We start from the raw sequence: 21,408 nt of genomic DNA, 5'->3' as shown, positions 1-21,408 counted from the left end.
CACTAACCCTTCCTAACACTCACAGGTTATTTGTAGCTTCGCCTCCAGCTGCCTGTGTGGAGCCATCCTGAATTTCTGCCACCTCTTGACACAATGCCTTCAAGGCTGGGATATCTTCTACCTTTGTTTGGAGGTTCATTAGAGCACTTTTCCTTTGCCGTCCTGCTCAAGGCCTGCTGTGAGTACAGCAACAGCTGTGGGTGCTAAGGATGTGAGTCCTTCAGAGGTAAATATTCATGCATGGACAGGAGCTGTCCCTCAACAGCTTCAGTCCTGCTAGAGGAAGCAAGAGTCCTGCCTGGACATTACATCTGGTTTAATTTTTACCTTGACCTATTTATTCATCAATTCTTCTGGCTCTGGCACGGCGCTCTGTTGCACACTTCCCCCCCTTTTTTTTTTTTTTTTTTTTTTTTCCCCACATTGCCAGTGTCAGAGATCTACCACAGAAAGCAAGAATGACAGTGTACATGGAAACCAAATACAACTAACTCAAGGGGAAGTGAGGGGATCACAGCTTTCTGGAACTGTGTGTACGTGTATGTGTGGGAGGGACTGGGGGGATGGAGCATCTCTCCTGTCTCACCGACGAAGAGAACCACAGGTTCCCTCTAAAAACATTTTAACCCAGCTTTTCCATCAGCAGGATTATCACTAAACCTGAGAGAGGACTTTCCTTCTCAGTTCAGTTTGTTAGTGGAAGAAAGGAGCAAGACCTACAGTACACATCACATAGTGGGGGGTGAGGGAGGGAAAAGAAGAAAAAGACGCTCTTCTCCCCGGCCTCCATCAACCACCCTCCAGTTCTGGAGCATTCACCCACCCACAACCCGCTGCAGAATTAATGCAGGAAGAATCTTTCCTTTAAAATGAAACCACTTCCTGAATCAGATGGGTTTTCTGAATCAGGAACTTCCTTTTATCCCCCTCTCTCGCTGGAGGATCCCAGACAAAATCCCAAGGTACCGTCACTGCTCATTTCAGTCCCTTCAAACACAAATGTGGGCTCAGATGTTCTCCCCAAAAGCTGCTGGGGTGGATTTGCATTGCATATTTGTGGATTTGCATTGCAGAAGTAGCCAAGGAGCCTCTGCTAGGTCAGAGCAATGTGCACACACAGCTTCCTTCACTGATACAAGCTCATGAGATGTGGTCGGATGGACGAGGAGGGGAAGGGAGGAGTCAGAGGGCAACCCGCCCCCCCTAAAGCTGCTGCAATTTTGGTCACTGGCTCCAAGTCGTTTCAGTTCTGTGAAGCATCTGAGCAAGCAGAAGGCAAGGAGGAACAACACCTTTGTGGAAAACACGTTGGGCTCTTCAGGATGGACTTTTCTCCTGCTGGTAAGCCTTGACCACCTTTTGTCTTGTTTTCTGTGAGGGCTGTGCACCCAGTTTGACGGGGCAGAGCACACCGTGAAATCCCAGCAGTGAAAGTGAATGCTGCTGCTGGTGGCAGGAGGAAAGAGATGGTGGAAGATCCCTGGTGGTACAGTTACTTGCTTGGCAGCCTTGAGCAGCAGGTTTTGCTTTTTCTTGTTCTTTTGTGAGGAAACTCCTTCCAGATCTGGAGAAATGTTCCCACTGACCCGAATGTCTCTTGTGCTCAGAGTGCCTACTGTGCTGGTGATCCTAAGCTGAGCTGACTCGGGGATATCAAGGGTTCATGCAACACTTGGGATGAGCACCTATAAGCTTTGGCTTCTCTCCATGCAACTTTGGCATGGCTTGCAAGCTCCTTTGTGGTGTTTCCCTACAGCCTGCAGAGGCTGGCTTGCATTTGCAGAGTGTCTCATGCAATTGGGTGTCCCAGTGCAACAAGCTCGCTGGTCTTTTGGCACTGGTAGCCTCTCTTGCTTATGTTTGTCAAAGGTTAGTGACTATATTCGGGTTCTAACACCTGAAAGTGACCTGCAGGTGGGCTTGCCTTGTCCTGAAATAATCTAAAAAAGCAGGTGTGGGTGGGGAAGGTAAGCCACATCTGAGGAACTGAGAGAGATCTTGGGTTTTATTTCCTAGTTCGGCAGATGGTGGATAAAGTGGTAGGGATTCAGCAGAGAAAGGGATACTACTGGACTGAACATTTTCAGCCTCCTCCTGAAGATCTATGCATCTGAGAGCAGGAATGTCTGAGACAGTATGTCTGAGAGCAGGAAGGACAGAGGCTGAACAAGGGACAGGAAGAAAAGGGATCATCATGGAATGGCTCTGATGTGTCTGACCCTCTGTCCTAGCCAGCTCTTGTGTGTAGGAAGTGGAACAGAGAATGAAGGGGAAAAAAAGCAGTGCCCACTTTGAACAACTCTTCTGCACCTTTTAGCTCCTTAGTCAAAAAAAAAAAAAAAACAAAAAAAAACAGCATGATCAAACCCTGTACCAGGCTTGCTTGGCAGGGAAATTGGTAGGACCAATTTCTGGCAGAGCTCTTGCCAGCATCTGGCTATTTGTGTCAGTGAAAGCAGAGCTCTTTGGGTCACCTGGCCCTCACCACCTGAAAGCCATGGTGGACAAAGTTGCTGTAAGATAAACCAGGCAGGAAGAAGTGGGATACCTTATGTTTTGCTTCTTCTTTTGGGGTGTGCTTTCTGCAGAAACGGAGGCCCTCAGATCAGATGATGCCACAGTCATTCACCCAAGGTGTGAATTACCAAGCTATTTGTCTTAAATTTGCATGCTGCAGTAGTGGAGTGGGGTTCTGCATTTCTTCACACTTCTCCCCCCTGGACTGTGCAAATTCTATCTCTGTGAGGTCCATTTTGAATTTCTTCTGGTAGCAGCTGGTGGAGAACTGTGGAGTAGCTGCAAGAGGGAGACAGATTGGGTGGGAGCAGACTGAGGAGCCGGAGAGCTTCCTGCTACTGACCTGGCACCAGTGTAGGTGGTGGTCTGCACAGGAGATGACACAGAAGCTGTATTAATAAAAATAAATACGTGAATAAATAAAGAATTGAGGTGAAATTCTTCCACCAGACAGCCTCACCCACGCGGGAGGTGCCCACCAGGATGCTCTGCTTGTGTGTTGCTGTGGGTAGGTGTTCCCAAACCCTTCAGCAGCCACACTTGGAGTGTGCTTATGGGCCTTACCATGCAAATGGGCCAGCTGAACCTCTGCTGTGGGTGGGTAGCACATGGATGATCTGTAACGGTGCTACAGACACAGTCATTCTTGATAACCATCTGCTGCTGTTTCTGCAGTCCATCCTTCCAGCTCTCCTGGGTGCTCACTTCCCACTACTATTCTCTAAATACCACATTCTCCATTCATATACTTTTGCCTGGGACTGGAGGCTTAGCACGTGGGCAGCTCTGCACAGCCCATGGCTATGGGAAATGAATTCTTTGTTCTTCTCTTTGCTGGTCACCCAGACTTTTGGGTAACTTCAACCTGCCCTCCAGATGGGGAGGCTGAGGCCATAAATCTCCACAACAGGAATTGAAGTCTGTGCTCTTTTTTGAGAAACAGCACCAAGAATACAAGCCTGGGCAATTTGTGAAGAACTGGCAGGTCTTCAAGACCTCAGCCTCGAGGTGTAAGTCCCACAAGTGCCGTGCTCATGTGCATTCCTTTCAACATTCGCTCTCTGAAAACAAATTCCAAGCAGCAACTTCAAATCCTCTCTGGAGAGGATGCCAACCAGCATCGACATTGTTTGCGTGTTGTGCGTGGACTTACAGACTTCATGGTGGCAGCATTCCCCTGAAACTTGTGGGTGTTCTTCATCAGTGTGAAATTTCCCTTGTGCAGAGAAGCCTGACAAGGGCTATGCTTCATCTGTGTCCTGATCTAGCCCTAGAGGGAAGTGGAACTTGGTGGTCGTGAGGGCTTTGACAGCTCTGAAAGCCGTTCCCCAGCCCCCAAGGTGCAGGGCTGAATTCCCTGTGCCATTGCAAGGGGCTGGAGTAAGCCAGGCAGTGGTTGACTCAGAGCCTCCCTCTCCTGCTGATGTGGCTCATTCTGAAAGTGGAGAAGGAAGGAGAGGCAAGGCAGTCTGCTCCTAGTCACTCATCTGCTGCTTGCCCAGCTGCCTCTGCTGCTTTCTGTGCCTTTCTGTGGACAGTTCCCCAAATGAGCCTTTTGCATTCACTTCCCCTAATTGTAGACCCCAATGCATATGGTACAGTTGATGAACAGCCTCAAAATAGCCTTCAGCAGAGCATTAGGCCTTCTGTTAGGGAAGCACAGTAACGTGCAGGAGCTGACCTCATAATTATTTTCTGAGGAAATCAGAGACTTAAGCTGTTTAGGAAACCTTACAAGCACCCTCTGTGCAACTCTGTGTAAATCACTCTCAAATTTTGCTCCAGGCATCGTTTTCCTTCCTATTTCACCCCGTCTTCTCTCTTGATTCCCTCCCCTTCTTCGTGACTCACATGCTTCTTCTCATCCACCCTCCCCACGCACAGCCTTTCCCACGCGGTTCTCATTTTGACACACCGGACAGGTAAATCCCTTGGGGTTTTCAGAGGTTCGGGAAGAAGGGGGACAGAGTTATTTACGGTCTCGGTGGGGGTCGTTTGGGTGAGACAGTGCCCTCTGGGAGCCTCAGGTCTCTTTGAGATGCTTTGGGCTGCTTCAGCAGACAGGGAACAACTGAAGCAAAGCAACCAGCCACACCACAGACTTTGTGCATGTGGTGGGGGAAGGAGAGGTTCCTCAGGTAAGTCCTGCTGCAGTGGTTCATTGGAAAGAAATACGTGACAAAGTGTCTGAGCAAGAATGTGACAAATAATTCCATAATTACTGGACCCTACATGGGTGAGGGAAATAAAGCTGAGGAGACTGAGAGGCTGGCTTCATCTCCTGCAGAGTCCAGACCCAAAGTAAACTGAAAGACCCAGGCACTGCTCACAGGCAGGACTGGCGTTCAAGGGGAAGTCAGCGACGTGCCTGATGAGCAGCAAAGCCGCTGCTGTGCTGCGAGCTACCGAGTGACACGGGTTTTCCTCCTCTCTTGACCATCCTCAGCAGCGGACAGCTTCTTTCTGCTCTTCGTGAGAGCTGCCCACAGAGCTGGGAGGGGACGTGAGCCTTTGCCACCCCTGGTTTCATGCTGTCTGCTTGCCCAAGCAGTGCCGCAGCCTCTCCCCTGGGAATGCAATGCTTGAAAGCAGCTGCAGGAGGGATGGGGAGAGGCTGCAGCCTGAGAAAGGTGAGAGCACACCTTTGTGTGATTTAGCTCATGGAAACCCAACCAGCCAGGAGGATGGGGGAAAGATCACAAGGCAGGTCATTCTGAGCTGTTGTGTCCACGGCAGGAAAGAAAGATATGGACTCCAAGATGACTGCCTTTGTCCTCTTTTCCTTTTGTCTCTCTTGGCTGGTTCCTTCCCCTTTTTCCCTACTCATATTTATAGCAGTTGTTTTGCATGTGAGAGCCACACTAAGAGAATTTCCAAGGCAGCTGGTTCCACTTCCTCTTTTTCCAGGAAGACAGGAGGCCCAGGGGATTTTGGCTTATGAAACAGTGGAGCAGGGCATCCATTAAGTTGCCCTGACTTGCTGGGGAATCTCTCACTCTCAGTGCTCAGACGCAGCAAGGATTCTGGCTGCAAGTTCTGCAGTGAGCTCCCAGCAGCTCCAGTGCCCTCAGCCTTGTGTGAGCCCCCTGTATTTTCCTGGGGCTTACCATCTGCTTTGCCTCTCTGCGCTGCCACCTCCTCTTTCTCCTTGCTGGAGAGGCTGTGCTTCAGCAGGATTATATTTAGCAGCAGTACTGTCACCCCAATTCTTCTAGGTCTTTTATGAATCATTTTGTGGGCTCTGTTGTTATCTGTTTGACTTCCTGTACATTGCAAGGAAGCCTGTTCGTATTTCTGTATTGTCTGTAGTCCACAGTGGGGAGGAAAGCAGATTAACAGCCTCCCACAGATGCTTCTTCTTCAGCAAGGCTTTCATTCCCCAGATCCTGCCCTCAGACTTGAAAAACCTTGATTCTCTTTCTCAACCCATTTTTTGTCTCTCGCTGTGGTGGATCAATCAATGAAGCAAGTGTCTCTTCATGGGAGGCTTGGAGTTAGATGGAGTATTTGGGTCACAGGTTGCTTGAACCAAAAGGCCTTGTACATAAGGGTGACTGACACAAAAACCACCAAAGAGCATTTGGTAAGACCTCTTCATTGTGCTTGCAATGACTAAAACTGGTTGCGTGGGTGGGTTGTTGGAGAGTTAGAGGTCTACCAGCAGAGATGCTGGCTACTAGGCGGGGTGTATGGGGCTGTGCTGCTGGCTCTGGACTGAGAAACTTTTGCAAGGCAAAGCTCAGGCACAGTGGCTGCAACAGCAGGGAACATAGATGCTGGAGCATGGAAATCAGAGCTGCTGTGACATGACCCTTGGAGAGGATAGGCACTGAGAAACTGAGATGGCTTTTCCTGTGATTATGTTGGCCTCAGTACTATTTTCACAGGCAACGGTTTGCTCTTTCAGGGTCATCTGACCTGAACGAGGCTGAAGAGGCTGAAATAGAGACAATAAAGCAGCACAGAGAGGAGCTCTTAGAGGACATTAAGGTAAGGACCATCCTATTCCTCCTGTCTGCCTAACCTTCTCAAAACTCTTCACCAAGGAATCTCTACACATAACAGTTCAGGTCATGAAGAAGTGCTCCTGAGCACTTGCTTTGGCATGATCCAAGCTGAATTCTGAGCTGCGGGCTGCCCTGACATATTTATCACCAGCATTCATCCAACCTGTGGTACTGTTGTCAGCTACCATAATGAGTTTTTTGAGAAAGAGTGATCAGTTCATTAACATGTTTGGGATGAACTGGGATTGCATATTTAGGGTTAAGGAAATTAGTGTGATTTTACTAGGTCATATTGGCAGAGATTTAGCTCAGCATTTATGATTATTTAAAATTATCGATTACCTTATAATGACATAGTCTGAGTTACCTGCTGTATCCCTCTGTGTTTTTCAAACTTTTGTTCCATTCATGGACCTTTAACAAGTCTTCCTTGAAAGACCCAGTCTCTTTTGACAGGTGTGATGGAAGAACCTTCCACACAAACTTCCATGGTTGAATTTGCTTTTCTTCTTTTCTTTTAGCAGACCTAAACATTTCTCCACTGACTCCTAAACAGTCTGAAAGTGACAGATTCAAAATCAGTCAGTAATACCACATCACAGTCATGCATTGGGCTGTGCAACTGCTGCTCTTCTGCCTCCATCACCATGGAATGTGTGCTCTCATCTTGCACTGAGTTTGCATGCACAGCATGAAGATGTCAGGATACCTGGAGAATGAGTGCAGTATTTCTTTGAATAGAGTAAAGGGTTAAGCCAAACTACCTATCACTTCGCAGGCTTCCAGACTTAGCATTTCTGCTGCAAAATCAGAATGGTGTCTTGCCTCCTCTTGCAAAACAGACTATGAATATGTGTGCATGTGGTTTGCCTGTGCTTGTTTTTTATCTCTTTGGATTTCAGGATGGGCAATGGGCACTGTAGGAAGCATGATATTTGAGCAGGAACACTACATTTTTTACCCACTGTGGGCAGAGAAAAGATGCTAGGCTACACTGACCCATATTCTAAATCCTGAAGCCATTAGCCAGTGTGCATTGTCCAGTGGAGAAAGATGAGCTCAGGTGAACAGGTCCCTAGGAATAGAAATCTTTGCCCATCTGGATTTCTTCAGAATCTATTTAGCAATACCCTTTAACAAAAAGACCGGGGAGGGGAGCTTGTTGTCTGGTGGGGGAGAAAGAGGAGGAAAGAGGATGGGCGTAATCTTGCCTGCTACACTGCCAAGAGACAGTAGAGAAGAAAATAACAACAGTGATAATCATTTGAAATTCATGAGCTAAGATCACGTATTTGTGACAGTTGTGCAATATCTAACGCTTATTAAGGAACACGCCCAGCTCTGGCAGACTGACAAAGCAAAACAAAATGAAGGGTCAGAGCAAAACTGAAGTCCAGAAGATCTTTTGAATCGTAGGATATTGGAGAACTTCAGTTTCTCTGCTGGGTGCACACCACCACTGTCTCCTCACTCCTAGTTGAGGCAAAATTTGTCATATAACAACCCTTCTTTCCTTGTCTATTCTGCTTTGCAAAAAGAATAGTTTGAGTGATTCCTGGAAGAGAGCTGTGATGCACTGTGGCTCTGAGGGGGACCCAAATTACAGAAGGGAAACAAGGAGATGCCGTGATCGTGGTTTCCTTGGTAACACAGAATATCCAGCCAAGAAGGCTATGGCCTGTCACAAACCTAAAGGAAACTGGATTCTGCAACCTGACTCTTAAAATTTGGCAGTGGTTCCTCTTCTTTTTGTCCTCCACTTTTCTTTCTCCATCTCAAGACAGGTATCAGCTCACTGGTATTGAGTGATAGAAGCATTAAAAAGTCTGTTTCACAACGTGGCCATTTCTGGTCCACACTGACCTCCCAGTTACTGGTTCCACTTCCCCTATCCTGGATGTGTCATTAGGCTATGCAAAGCAAAAACTAGAAGTAAATGTGCATGATGTAAGGAGTCACATCAAATATTGTTTGAAGAATTGAAGTCAGCACTGGGGTGAGTTCTCAGACTGATCCATGTTGGCTAAGCTTGATTTTCCAGCCCTGAATGACAGCAGGCATGGGAATACCCTCTGCCCCTCCATCCCATTATTATTTTTTTTTCAGCTGGAATCTCTTCTGGATGGGCAAGGTCACATCAAAGCTGTGCATATTTCATAGACATCCTTGCCTGGTTCTGACAAGCTGACCTGGCCTATTCCTATAACTGAGGGAAGAAGTAAGACATGCTCCTTACATCTGTTGCTTTTCCCTCAGTCACCTTCACTCTCCTGATATTTCTTTTGCAGAAGTTGAAGGAACAGATCGCCCAAGTGTTTGCAGAGATTGAATGCTTCCAAAATGAGGAGAGGCAAGAGACAGACCATAACGCTGGCGAGCAGACCAGGCAAGTGGAACAAGATGGGTATTCCTTTGTTTATAAAGTCTCCCTCTTGATGTTGAGAAAACAAAAGCACCAATGGGATCTGGATCACAACAAGGACAGGAATGATAACAGGAATTCTATTCTCCTCTGAGATTTCTCTTTCTTTCTGGACAATTAGACATCTTACCTTGAGATATCTGAGTTGTCTTGTGAGTGTCCTAAGTGAAACACCTGTATTCTAAGTTTGACTTCCCTTCTTCTTTGTGTTTGCAGCAAACTGTCACAGAGGGATAAACTTCTGTCCCTGGGTCGGAAGAAATTCAACATGGACCCTGAAAAGGTAGGATTTGCTCATTCCAGCTATGAGGAGAAAGCTGTGAGGAAGAGGTCCTCATGGCTGCTGGTCCATTTGCAGCTGCCCATATCAAAGGAACTATGTCCAGAGAGTGTGGGGCTGGTTTCCTACCTTGCTAAGGCTCCAGTCAGTAGCACCTTCCTTCCTATCCCTGAATAAAGTATTTTGATAAGATCAAGCTGTGTTGCCTCCCCACATCATGTAGGGCACTCCCCATAGAGGGCATCCTATCAGATGCAAACCAAAGCTAAAAGAAATAAAGGGAGGATGGTTTAACATTGTCAGTGTATCAAGAGACCTAACTATTCCTCAGCCCAGCTCTTCTTGCCTTGTGTAAGGCTAAGAATTGCCCGTAATGTGATGGAGGATGATGAGGTAAGGAGAAGGTGGGAAGTTTTAAGAATGTGTCAGGTTCCTTGTTTCATTCAGAACAGAAGTGGCCAACCTGCCTCTGTTGGTTTGGAATTAGTTTTGGTTTCATTAGTGCTAGTTGGACCATTGAGTGAGTCTAAATCCTCCACTTTCTGAGACTCTCACCAGTGGGGTCTAGACCCCACAGCCTTCAGCCCTCTGCAGAAAGCTCTACAAAGCATTACTAAGTAGAGAAGATGTGAGAAAGACAGTTTTGTCTTCCTTCCACCTCACTGGTGGGCCAGTTTTTGAGCTCTGTAAAGAAAACCACAAACTGCACTGAACAACCGCTCATCAGCAGCTAACCACAGCTAGCAGCTTGGACAGCTGCTGGTCTGAGTGTCAACTTTACATGCCTCCTTCTCTGCTGAGACCCTCAAGATGCTTTCCCCAGCCCACACTGCAGCTGGAGTGCATGTCAATCCCTGGACACCCCTCTGCCAGCAGGAGCTGTTTTAAAGGACTGATAATGGTACTTCCAGCTCACGTGAGAGCAAGCTTCCTTTCTGTCTTTCTGTCTGACCTTGGTTTGAGGCCCCAGAGGTGTCCATCTCTATATCACTGTGCCATGCTGTGCAGAAATGCCCAAACTAATTCTGACTCCAAACCATTTTAGTGTTATTAGTTCAATGCTGGTCAGCCTGGTCAAACTCCTATACTATGTGTCCAAATTGTTTTTAATTTAGAATAAGCACACCCAGATCTCTGTTTATTGCTCCCTCTTTTCTACATACTTTAGGTTGATAAGTCTTGCAATGCAGGGAACTGTCTTTGCCCCTTCCTGCCAAGGCTGTATTTCATCCAGGCAATGCTGATGAAATGAGTTCCTATCTCCACGCACTCAGGGCAAGTTCCTGAGTCTAGGGGAGGTAAGCGTCAGGAATATGGCTGAACAAAATCTTCTGGGAGAAATATTTTCTTCTGGAAAACGGAGTTCCACCGTCACTGCAATAATTTGCAAAATTAAATTGATCTAACTGAAATTTCATCTGGGGAAAAAGAAAGGAAAATAGTGTGGAGAAATCTCCCAAACATTTCAATTTCTTCTTTTGAAACTGCTTTTTCTTTGGGGCATTATAGAAATAGTTTTTTTTTTTATATATTACAAGGCAAAGTGAATTGATTCTGTTGAAGTAGAACATTTTGATGGATCTAAAACAATTTTCATTCCTTTATTGCATTTTGTGAGGAGAGCTGCAGTGTGGTCTGGAGAATTGCAGTGTTCTTAGATACTGTTATGAATCTGAACCAAACCTCAACTTTCTGTAACTTTGAAAATCATGAAATTCTCTCTAAAATAGAATGTTGGCTGGTTTGCACAGCCCAGCTCAGACTCTGTATGTTTTTTTAAAAAAACACAATCCATCCTTACTGGTTTGCGAAGATGGAGCTTAAGAGATTACAGACTTCTGTTCTGTGGCCTACAAGAAAACTATGGAGAGAAAAAAAAAGTCTCAAGCCCACATTTTTCTTTAAATAAAATTTTTGATTAGGTCTTCTTATTTTCAAGCAAACTTTTTTTTTTTTTTTAAAGTTAATTTGGAAAAAAAATGGCAATTAGGGACAGAACACTAAGATACTTTGATTGAAAATATTAAAATGAACACTTTTGAGTGCCTTAAATCTACCTGACTCTTTGGACTTTTGGCCTACACTGCCCTTTTTTGTTTGCTTTAGTTTCCCATTCAGTGAAATATTTCTCCAAGTCTATAGATGAGCTGGGTGTGAGACTGACCCACTGCAGTAGACAAAGATGGATGGAATAAGGGTGGGGAGATGGCCTCTCATGGAGGGGCTGGGGACTAGCAGAGGAGACAAAATCATCAAAACTAGTGAAGGCTGATATCAGGATATTGAAGTCCTACTTTTGTGCCAGCCCAAAAATCTGTTTGACTTTGCTGTCTTGCTTCTCCTCCCCCAGGGGATCCAGTACCTGATTGAGCAACAGCTATTGTCCTCAGACCTGCAGGAGATTGCCAAATTCCTCCACAAGGGTGAAGGCCTGAACAAGACAGCCATTGGGGATTACCTGGGTGGGAGGTGAGCTACCCAGCCAAGATGAGGAGGCCCGTTGGAGGCTATGTCCTGCCTGGGCCCCTCTCAGCCATCCTTTTAGATGACCCCTGGGAGACCACAGACAGATGCTGAGACTGAATGTGATCTCACACCGTAGTGGGCTGGGTGGGCAGGACACCTTGGAGGATGTCCTTTGGAGTGTGGCTAAGGCTGGCTGTATGGGCTACCTGTCCTTCCATCTGTACTGGAGTCAGTCTTCCCAGACAAGACTGGTGCCCATGCATCTTGGCTCCTTGTTGGGTAGAGGGGATGGGGAAGCTGGGAGGGAGCCAGGTGCATGTCGTCACACCACGGGGCATCCAAACTGAGCAAGGCCAAAGCTCTCTTCTAATCTTTTCCCTCTGTCCTCTCCCAGGGACCCCACAAACATTCAGATCCTCCAAGCTTTTGTGGCATGTCACCAGTTTGCCAACCTCAACCTGGTGCAGGCGCTAAGGTGAGTGAACATGTAGGACGTAGCAGATGGAGCAGGAACCTGCTCACCCACTGGGTCTTACCACACAGGAAGGTGATGAAAGCCACACTGGGATGAGATGGGGCTTTCCCAAGGCCCTACTTTGTGTGTTGGTTCTAAGCCTGTTTCCCTGTGAGGTGTTAACATAACTTTCCTTGGAAGACCTCTTTCATGGCCTGTAGAAGGTTCTAGCCATTTACAGAGAAGATGGGTAAAGCGAGGTGGGTCATTTGTAGCTTCAATGGATGGGGGGATTATTATTTTTTGTACCCGGAAATATATCAGTCCACAGTGTCCATTATGCCAGTGACAAAGGGAATTCTGTCTTAGAGCAACTCATTCTCTTACAGGCTAGCAGAGCACTCCCTAGGGAAAAGGATGTTTACAGTATGTTCAGTTCAGCTTCCTCCTTTTAGGGAGTTTAAGGCTGGTGAACCCAAGGAATATGTAGAGAGAGAAACAGATCTCCTTCTTCCTGTGCTGTGTTGTTTCTGTGGTGTGATGGGATGCCTTCCTGTATTTTTGTGGTGTCTCATGGGCTGAGGGAAGGGATAAAAGTCCCTTGCAGACCATCTAACCCTCTGACATGCTACTCCTGACAGACAGTTCCTATGGAGCTTCCGTCTGCCTGGGGAAGCACAGAAGATTGATCGCATGATGGAGGCCTTTGCCAACTGGTACTGCAAGTGTAACCCAGGAGTATTCCAGTCCACAGGTAGGTATGGGGAGAAGAAGGCTTGTAAAGCTGAGATCCACTGTTTCCTAGAGAGAGGAGCCTTCATTCTGTGCATTCACAATGCACAGAGAGCATCACTTGGAAGTGTAGATGCCGTCTTTCATATTCTCTTATCTTAAGTTAAAGGAGGCAGACCAGTTCCTGTGAAGCTTTTCGGTAGGCTGAGGGTCTTCAGTCCTCATTTTGCTACTGTGCTCCATCCCATCCCAACAGGGATTAGGCTTGAGAAGTGCTCGCAGCTTGGGAGTGCTCCCAGCCCCATGTGAAGTGCACCTCATCACAACAAGGATAGTACATACAGACGTGTCTATAGAAACTTTCCAGCTAGCAGAGCTGTTACCTGAACAGATCTATCCAGCTTGCCATCATAGATCAGCTCTCCACTAGCCCTCTCTGTCCTTCTCCTAGCATAGGAGAAACCTCTCTATTCCTCCTACAGCTGAGGGGATGAGGCTGTTCACCAGAAACAGGAAACCAGGCTACCTGTTAGAGGGGGGATTGATTTGCCATCTAAGATAAAAGCCATCAGTCCTCTTTTTCCTTTCTCATTGACAGATACCTGTTATATACTCTCCTTCTCTATCATCATGCTTAACACTAGTCTGCACAATCCCAATGTGAAAGATAAACCTCCCTTTGAAAGATTTGTATCCATCAACCGAGGCATTGACAATGGAGCAGACCTGCCAGAAGATCTCTTAAAGGTAAGAAACGCTCTGGCCTCCCATATTCCATCAGTCCTGTTTTCTCTCTGGCTTGGGGTACACTGAGAATCAAAGGTCCAGAGGTCTCAGTGTAATGCAGGTCTATTGACCTTCTGCACTGTAAGGGGGAGGGCTGCTCAAGGAAAAAGGGCAATAGGTACAAAAACAAATCTGGAAAACATGGAAACATCTTTGGAGAGAGGCTGTACACATGCTTGTTCGCGAGGACATGGAACAAAAGAGACAGGGCTGGAGACATTCAGTGAATAGCAGTATGGGTTTAAGCAAGTTTGTGTTTTTAAGTGTGTCTGTGTGAGAGGAACAGATATTGTAACTGTGAGCCAGAGGAGGACATACTGAGAGAAACACACACAAAGACAGAGCAAGTGTGTAAGAGATGGCCTAAATATACACCCAGTGCATGTGGTGTGCGGGCAAGTGCTCAGGGAGTGCGAGACAAAGACAACCTATAAAAGACATCTGTGAGCAGCCCCGGGAGTGCAACACCACCTCTGTGGGAGGAAGTCGGGGGCAGAGCAGCGGGTGTCTGTGTGCTGTGTAGGTCTGGGGCTGTCTGAACGGGGCACCCGCCTTTTTGAGAGCTAGCTGGACACCCATCTGCTTTAGCCAGCTTAGAAAGCCCTAGCTTCCTAGGAATTGTCTGTTTCTTGAGGATGTGTGCTTGTGTGGCAACGTTAAAGTAGCCCAGAGTATGTATCCCTTCCCCTTGTTCATACCTAAATGAATACCTGCAGCTTTCTCCAGTATTCCCACCAGTCGGGGCCTGAATTCTCTCACAGCAGGGTATATCTTCATGCAAGTAGCACCAACAAGCCCCAGCTGAGTGTCGGGGTCTCTTCCAGCATCTATAAAGCTCTTAGCAAGTCCACAGCATTTCTGATCACAGAGCATGAAGATGCGGAAGGGGAGACAGAGACAGGAGAAGCACCTATTAGAAAAGCTGGAGCTACCAGTTTCCAGGGACTGTGCAGGCACAGGACCTGCCCTTTGAGGCAAGGTGGAACTCAGCAGGCTTATGACATTTGTCTGGTTTCACTCAGCCAACCTGGGCGGAATAACTTGTGCTTTGCATCAGGGAGGCTGCCTACACCCCATCTTCAGATTTGTTGAGTAGCATCCCCTTGGGATAAAGGCTTTAGGTTTTTCTCCAGGATGTCATTTATTTCATGCAATCTGGGGGAGCTGTAGTTTTAATTTTTTTCATGACTTGGGTAATAAGTGATGACAAATGCCAACGATGTGAGCAACATCTTTGTACCCTTTGAAAGCTAGCAACCTGCCTCTCTGTCATTCTGCTGTTATGAAAGTCACATTTTGTGTAATCATCAATGCCAAATGCCATGGTTCTGCGAAATATGTCTCCTTGCGGTCACGCAGATATGCGTGTTGGTCTCTGCATATAAGCTCTCGGCAGAGCATTTGATCATTGGATGGTGCACCACCAACCCAGAGCCCAAATGGGGCTGCAGTCTGTGTCACCCACCTCCCACCCCTACACTTCCTCAGTATTACCTCGTTGCCACCGACAGCAGTCCTCGCATGACATGCTGAGGTCAGTCACTGCAGCCTGTTTTTGATACAGGTACGCGGTTTTCTAGTTTCCAAAATGGGTCTATGTTTTTTGTTTGTTTGTTTTTTGTTGTTGGTTTTTTTTTTTTTTTTGACACAGGATGCAGAAAATTTGCAATCACCTTTGAGGCCCTCTGAGGTGTACATTGAGGGCTGTTGTATCCCCATTACTCACCGTCCCCCAGTACTCTCCTCCCCCTTCACCCACCTGCCCCTGTGTAGAGTGATGGGCCTGGGATGGTTGTGTACAAGCTTTGTCAGAAGTGTGTCTTTCTTTCTTTCTCTCTTTCCTTCCCTCCAATGCTCCGGGGCAGAATCTGTTTGAGAGCATAAAGAACGAGCCGTTCTCCATACCAGAAGATGATGGGAATGATCTGACACATACTTTCTTCAACCCTAGCCGCGAGGGATGGCTCCTGAAACTAGGTAAGGGACGGGGCAGGCTTCCTGTAGCTCCTCTGAGTTCCCTGCCCTTGTGCCTCCCATCACAAATCTCCCTCAGGAGCCCACTCAGCATCCCAAAACCCAGCATCTCCACTGTCCTTCCACTGCTGCGGTAGGGTGAGGCTGACACCTGCTGTTGAAATCTGCTGCTGAGCCTGCTCTCTCCTCCCAGCCCCTCTCCTACAGGGTCTTTCTGCTCCAAAAGTGGACCCAGAAAGATATCCCTCATCCCTTCCCTTTCCCAGCCCCATCACAGCAAAATTGGCTCCCTGTTTGTTATGTGTATCCTCCATATGGCATCACCTCGGTGGGGAGCACCATGGTTTCCCCCTTGGGGCTGATCTACGGGGAGAGCTGGGACAGGCTGCCTCTGTGTGTGTGTGTGTGTATAGAGCAGGGTTGGGAGGAGGATGGAAAAGCGTGGGACTAATGGCTTTTGAACCTCACTGCCTTTAGGAGGACGTGTGAAAACCTGGAAGCGCCGCTGGTTCATTCTGACCGATAACTGCCTGTACTACTTTGAATACACCACGGTAAAGGCTTAACTCTGGGTTGGGAAACGGTGTCCTGGGTGGTTACAAGCTCCCGAGGGGCCAGGGAAGAGCAGAGTGTAGGGGGCAACTCTGCCCTTCAACCCCATGCTCCCAGACTGAGCTCAAACCTCCCTTCTCTCCCACCCTGTTTCGTTTGCTCTGGACTGGATGATGGGAAAGGCTGGACACTGAAGCTATTGCCATGATCTGTTGTTAACTAAGCTCCCCATAGCATAAATACCTGGGGTCTTCCTAGGCACACTGTGCTCTTGTCACCTCCACAAAGACACACATGTCTGGGGAATCAGAGAGGCTGTGTATAGTGGCAGAGATGTGGGGAACGTGTTGGGTGTTAATTCATGTTTCCTTGCCTGCAGGACAAAGAGCCTCTGGGCATTATCCCCCTGGAGAACCTATCAGTCCGGAAGGTGGATGACCCCAAAAAGCCAGTAAGTCTCCACTGCTTGGTACTCTGCCAAGGCAGGCCCTCGGGTGGTCAGTGGGAAGAGAGGGTGCACGCACTGGTGATGGCCAAGGTGGCTGGGGGCATGCTCTGGCTCTGGGGAGGTGGGTAGTGCTGTGGGGATAGGGGACGTGCCCAGGAAGGGGCTTTTTTTTTTTCTCTGTTGATACTCCACCTCTCCATGAAAGCTGTTTTAGTGTCCAGCCCTTCATAGGAGGCATGTGTTTACCTCAGAGGCATGGTTTGGAGATCTAACGTAAGGGGATTCTTGGGGCAGGGAAAGTGAGACTATTGCATTTCAAAGACAGGATGCTCTCATCCCTTTTGAAAGCTCTCTGACCCTGTCACCCATGGCTGAAAGCAGCAAGGCTTCCTTGCTTCCCCTTGTCCTCTCCTGCAATTCCATTTTGTTCCCTGTCTGACAGAACTGCTTCGAGCTCTTCAATCCCAACTGCAAAGGGCAGAAGATCAAAGCCTGCAAAACAGATGGAGATGGGAAGGTGGTTGAAGGCAAGCATCAGTCCTACAAGATCTCAGCAGCCACACCAGCAGAACGTGATGAGTGGATTGAGGCAATAAGGTGAGGAGACCAGAAGTGGAAGCCCGAGCCTGTCTTTGTCCAGCCCTGGGACAAACAGCCACACAATTTATTTGGCTACCAGGGAATACAGCCTAAAAAAAGAGAGTGGGGAGAAACATTTGCAGCCTAACCACTGCTTGATGTTGAGCGGTTTTGAGGCCCCCTTATGGAGAATACCTAACCATAGCTAAATTTTTCCCTACTTGCAAATTTCTGGTCCTACTTTTTGATGAGCTCTCTGGACAGGTTCAGATAGGTTGTCTGAGCTATCCTCCAGCATTAAATCTCTTGCTGTTGCTCTCATTTCCTCCTATTTCCAGGACCAGCATAACACAGGATCCTTTCTATGATCTGGTCTCCGCCCGAAAGAAGAAGATTGCCAACAAAAACTGAGCCCTGACCTGGTCACTGGCAGCAGGAAAATGTATTTGTTGGGCAGCCTCCCTCTCATGCGGGGCACTTCCAGTGAAGAAATTCAGAAGTACTGGCTCCCTCTGCCTCCCACATGGTAGGAAGATGACTGACAGGACAACGTTGCAGATTTGCTTCTTCCCTTTCCAACCTGAAGGCAGAGGCACTGGGTGCAACCCGCTGAGGACTGTCAGAGCTGTGGGCAGAGCATTTCCCATGTCATAACACAAAGGCTCCACAGTGTCTAGCCTTTGGGTTCTTCCGTATAGCTCCAGGCATGAAGGACAGGATTTGAGGGGAGAAGAGAATGTCTCCAGCACGTCTCCAGCCCACAGGCAACCCCTCCAGCTATCAAATGAGGCCTGGTTATTTTTCTGAGGAACCATGTGGGTGCTCTCAGGCCAGCAAAGCATGGTCCAGCCAGTTGCAGAGTAGAAAAGCTCCATTGGTTTCTCTTCCTTGAACAGAAATGCAGTGGTTATAGTGAAGGTGTCACTGATAGTTAGGAACTCCAGGATGAAATCAGAGGACAAGGGAAGATAAGAAACCCTCTGTTCAGAAGAGAGCCCTCCTTGCCTCTTTTTATAGCCATGAGGGCTGTAATCCTGGAAAGCCCCTGCTCTGCAGCTGAAACACAGGTTTTAGGAAGTAATTGTTGTTAGATGGGGAGATAAGGTGTGCACTGAGTGCACAGAGGCTGCTGGGCCAGGGAAGCAGCTCTGGGTCTTTGTCTCTCTATTTTAATACTCAGGGACCACCACGGGTCCCCCTAGGGAAGAACCCCAAACACTAGCTCTCCTCCTGGCTGATGGCTTCTCAGCAAACTTTGCTTCCTGGCACCACCCCAGACGCCCAGACCGTGCATCTGAAAGGTCTGCAGCCAGCAGGCATGACAAATCAGAGGTGCGTACGCACCACACACACAGAGGCAAGCACGCACAGAGGCATTCCCACCTTCACAGACTGGTTTCACCTGGCGCCTGGTGCTTTTGTCTCTTGTGTGAAGAAATAAAAGTGTCTGAAACAAGCCGAAACCTCAGGGCAGCGCGATCGTTTTCATGATAAAAGCAGAGGATGTGAGATAAGACATGTCGTGTTCCTGTGTGCAGCAAAGCAGCCCGAGCACCGCCGCAGCTCTGCAGTGCACCCAAGATGCAGGAGGGCTGAGCGCTGGCACAGGCGGGCAGCTCTTGGGAGAAATAAATGGGACAGGAGGAAAGGTGAAAAAGGGGAATGGAAACACTCTGCGAGCTGGGAATGCCATGGATGCAAGTGCTAGAAAGCCGCTACGGGAAATTACACTTGCGGGGTTAAAGGCCTCGATAAGCTACTGCTATTTTATCCCTTATATTTTAGGGCTCTCCTGGTAAATACCGGGGCTCAGGTCTCTGCCTTTTCTCTTCCTGCAGAGGGCTCTATCCACCAGGAAATCCGCAGCAGGGCCTGCACCGCCTGATTATTCATTCCAGTTATTTTTGCCCGAGCCACAGGAACGTTGAATTAATTTCGGGAGGCAGGGAGTGTGTCTCGGAGTTGAAGCACGCGCGCACCCTGGAGAAGGAACGTGAAGGTTTTCTTCTGCTCGCGCCTGCAAATGTCTCCTGTGCTGAATCTCTTTGTCACTGACGTGATACGGAGTGAGTTTTTTGCCCACTGCCATGCAGAACATCTGCACACACACATCCGCTCTTGCTCTGGGTGCAGTGCAGGAGGAAAGGTCACGTCCAGAGGTGGGCGGAGAAGTCAGAATCTGGCCCCTCATGCTGGCAACGTCTCCAGCAAGTAGAAAAGAAATGTACAGGATGCCCCAGAGCCTAGGATTTGGGTGAGAAATGTCTATTTTAGTGCCTCTCAGGCTCTCTGTGTGCTCTGTGTGCCAAAAGGCACCCAAATGTAGCTCTTCTGCCCACAGTCTGGTTTTGGGAGAGGGAATCCAGGCTAAGCTCTTCCAAGAGCTTACCTGGATCATTCCTTTGACAGCAGAGACTTCCCAAGCAATTCTTTTTCCCAAATTCCTGCAATTCTCTTCAGGTTGCATATGCCTCCCCCAGATGCCCACACTGCAAAGGGTAATTATTTTTAATGGGGTGAGGGAGGATAACATGTGAGAAGCAAAACAGAACATGCAGGAGGTCAGTTGTGTCATTTCCACCCATCAAAATAACCACAAGGGTGAGGTGAAAATGGACCATGTTTCCTCTCTCTTCAGAGGCTTAGGTAGAGAAACAGAGGCCATAAGTTTGAGTGAACACAGTGGTACTTGGTGTTGGCCACCAGCAATGCAACATGTACGCTCGCCGAGTGCTCTCCCATACCTCATGCCAGCTGAATACCAATGTGTCTGCATGAGGAGCGAGCAAAACGACAAAAATTGGCCAGGGTGCCTCTGGCCAGATCTATAAAATTTGGCAATCCACTTGTATCAGTGTGCCTTGGCAGCCACGCTTGGAGCTGTTGCAAACCCGTGATGGGAACAACTTGTATAACTGGAATAGCACCACCGGGCAATGAGTTGCTGCTGGTCACCATCACAGATTTCCTTCTCAGAGGGCACTACACACAAGTGCGTACACACAAACACACACACACACAGACCTTCAGGTACTAAACCTGTCAGATTGCTATCTGGTTGATGTGTTCCTTTTTCTGCTCATAGGCAGCACACGTGGGTCACACAGACATGCGTGCAGAAAGACTGGCGTTTACTCTCTGTGTGCCCAAGGACTCCCGTGCACACCATTTTGTTCTCATAATAAATGTCTGTTTTCACAAAAGGCCTGGGAAGAGAATATCATGGATGTGTGGACTAGACCACATCACTGCATCCTGCCTCCTCCCCCTTCTTCCCTTCCTCCCGTCCCTGTTTATCAGCTCCTTTTTGGAAGGCTAATACATTTTAAAAAGGCTTTCTAGAAATTGCTTGCAAGCAGCAGAGATGGAGCAGCTGTGAGGGAGCCAGCAGACTCATTCAGCACTGCTTATATCTAGCAAAGGCTAGAGAAAACATTTCAGAGGTGGAGTGTGGAAGGCAGACCGGGCTGAATTCAGGACTGAGAGCACATCAAAGCTTATGGGTCAAACCTGTCTTTTCCCAAGGGATGATTGCCCTTGCTGATAAGAGCTCACGAGCAAACGGAGGCCTGTTGGACAGCAAGGGTCTGCAGGAGAGGTGGCTGGGGTGGTGGGCAGTGGCAGAGCTGGAGCATCCATCTGGCATACTGACCACTCCTGGCTGGCCTGGAGCTGCTCAGCTGTGTGTCACACACCCTTTAACATGAAGGGAAAAATCAAGTGGCTCTTTTCTGCTAGCTAAAAAGGGGTTTTGGAGTAGAACTGCAGCCTTTCAGTTCCCTCTGTGGCTGTGATACGCCGTGTGAGCCCCACACCTCATCCTGCTGCAGCAATGCAGAGGTTGCAACCAAGACGGATTGACAGGTCTTCCAGCTCATACCACAAACCTGGAGAAAGAAAAGGCTCTTACAAGAGCATCAGGGGGATGGCAGCCAGACTTATACCCTCTGGGATTAGTCATTTGTATGGAAAGAGGCACATCATTGCCGTATTTGAATGATGCAGTCAGATTTATGGAGGGCAACAGGAGCAGTTCTTCCCGTCCCCCATCCTTTACGATTGGTGGTGGTAATGCCACTGGTTACCTGAGGAATAAGGTAACGCACTGCTGTTCTTCCTCCCTCTTAAAACTTTGCTTGAATATGCATTTCACACAGGAGGTGCAGAGCACAAAGGCAAAGGGCAGCATGG

At 48.1% G+C, this 21,408-nt stretch overlaps 1 protein-coding gene across 1 annotated transcript; it reads left to right on the top strand.

The window, feature by feature from the left end:
- Window positions 1–1,268: 1,268 nt before the first annotated feature.
- CYTH4 (cytohesin 4) lies at window positions 1,269–18,673 on the top strand. Its single transcript, XM_032200276.1, has 13 exons — window positions 1,269–1,341; window positions 6,425–6,507; window positions 8,813–8,910; window positions 9,163–9,229; window positions 11,577–11,695; window positions 12,087–12,167; window positions 12,788–12,900; window positions 13,477–13,625; window positions 15,530–15,641; window positions 16,116–16,192; window positions 16,570–16,641; window positions 17,081–17,235; window positions 17,556–18,673. The coding sequence occupies exons 1-13, from the start codon at window positions 1,323–1,325 to the stop codon at window positions 17,626–17,628; spliced, it is 1,218 nt and encodes a 405-aa protein (XP_032056167.1). The 5' UTR covers window positions 1,269–1,322; the 3' UTR covers window positions 17,629–18,673.
- The last annotated feature ends 2,735 nt before the right edge of the window (window positions 18,674–21,408 follow it).

Source organism: Aythya fuligula, chromosome 1 (assembly GCF_009819795.1).
Source record: "Aythya fuligula isolate bAytFul2 chromosome 1, bAytFul2.pri, whole genome shotgun sequence".
Classification (NCBI taxonomy): domain Eukaryota; kingdom Metazoa; phylum Chordata; class Aves; order Anseriformes; family Anatidae; genus Aythya; species Aythya fuligula.
This window is presented reverse-complemented; position numbering and strand designations above follow the sequence as displayed.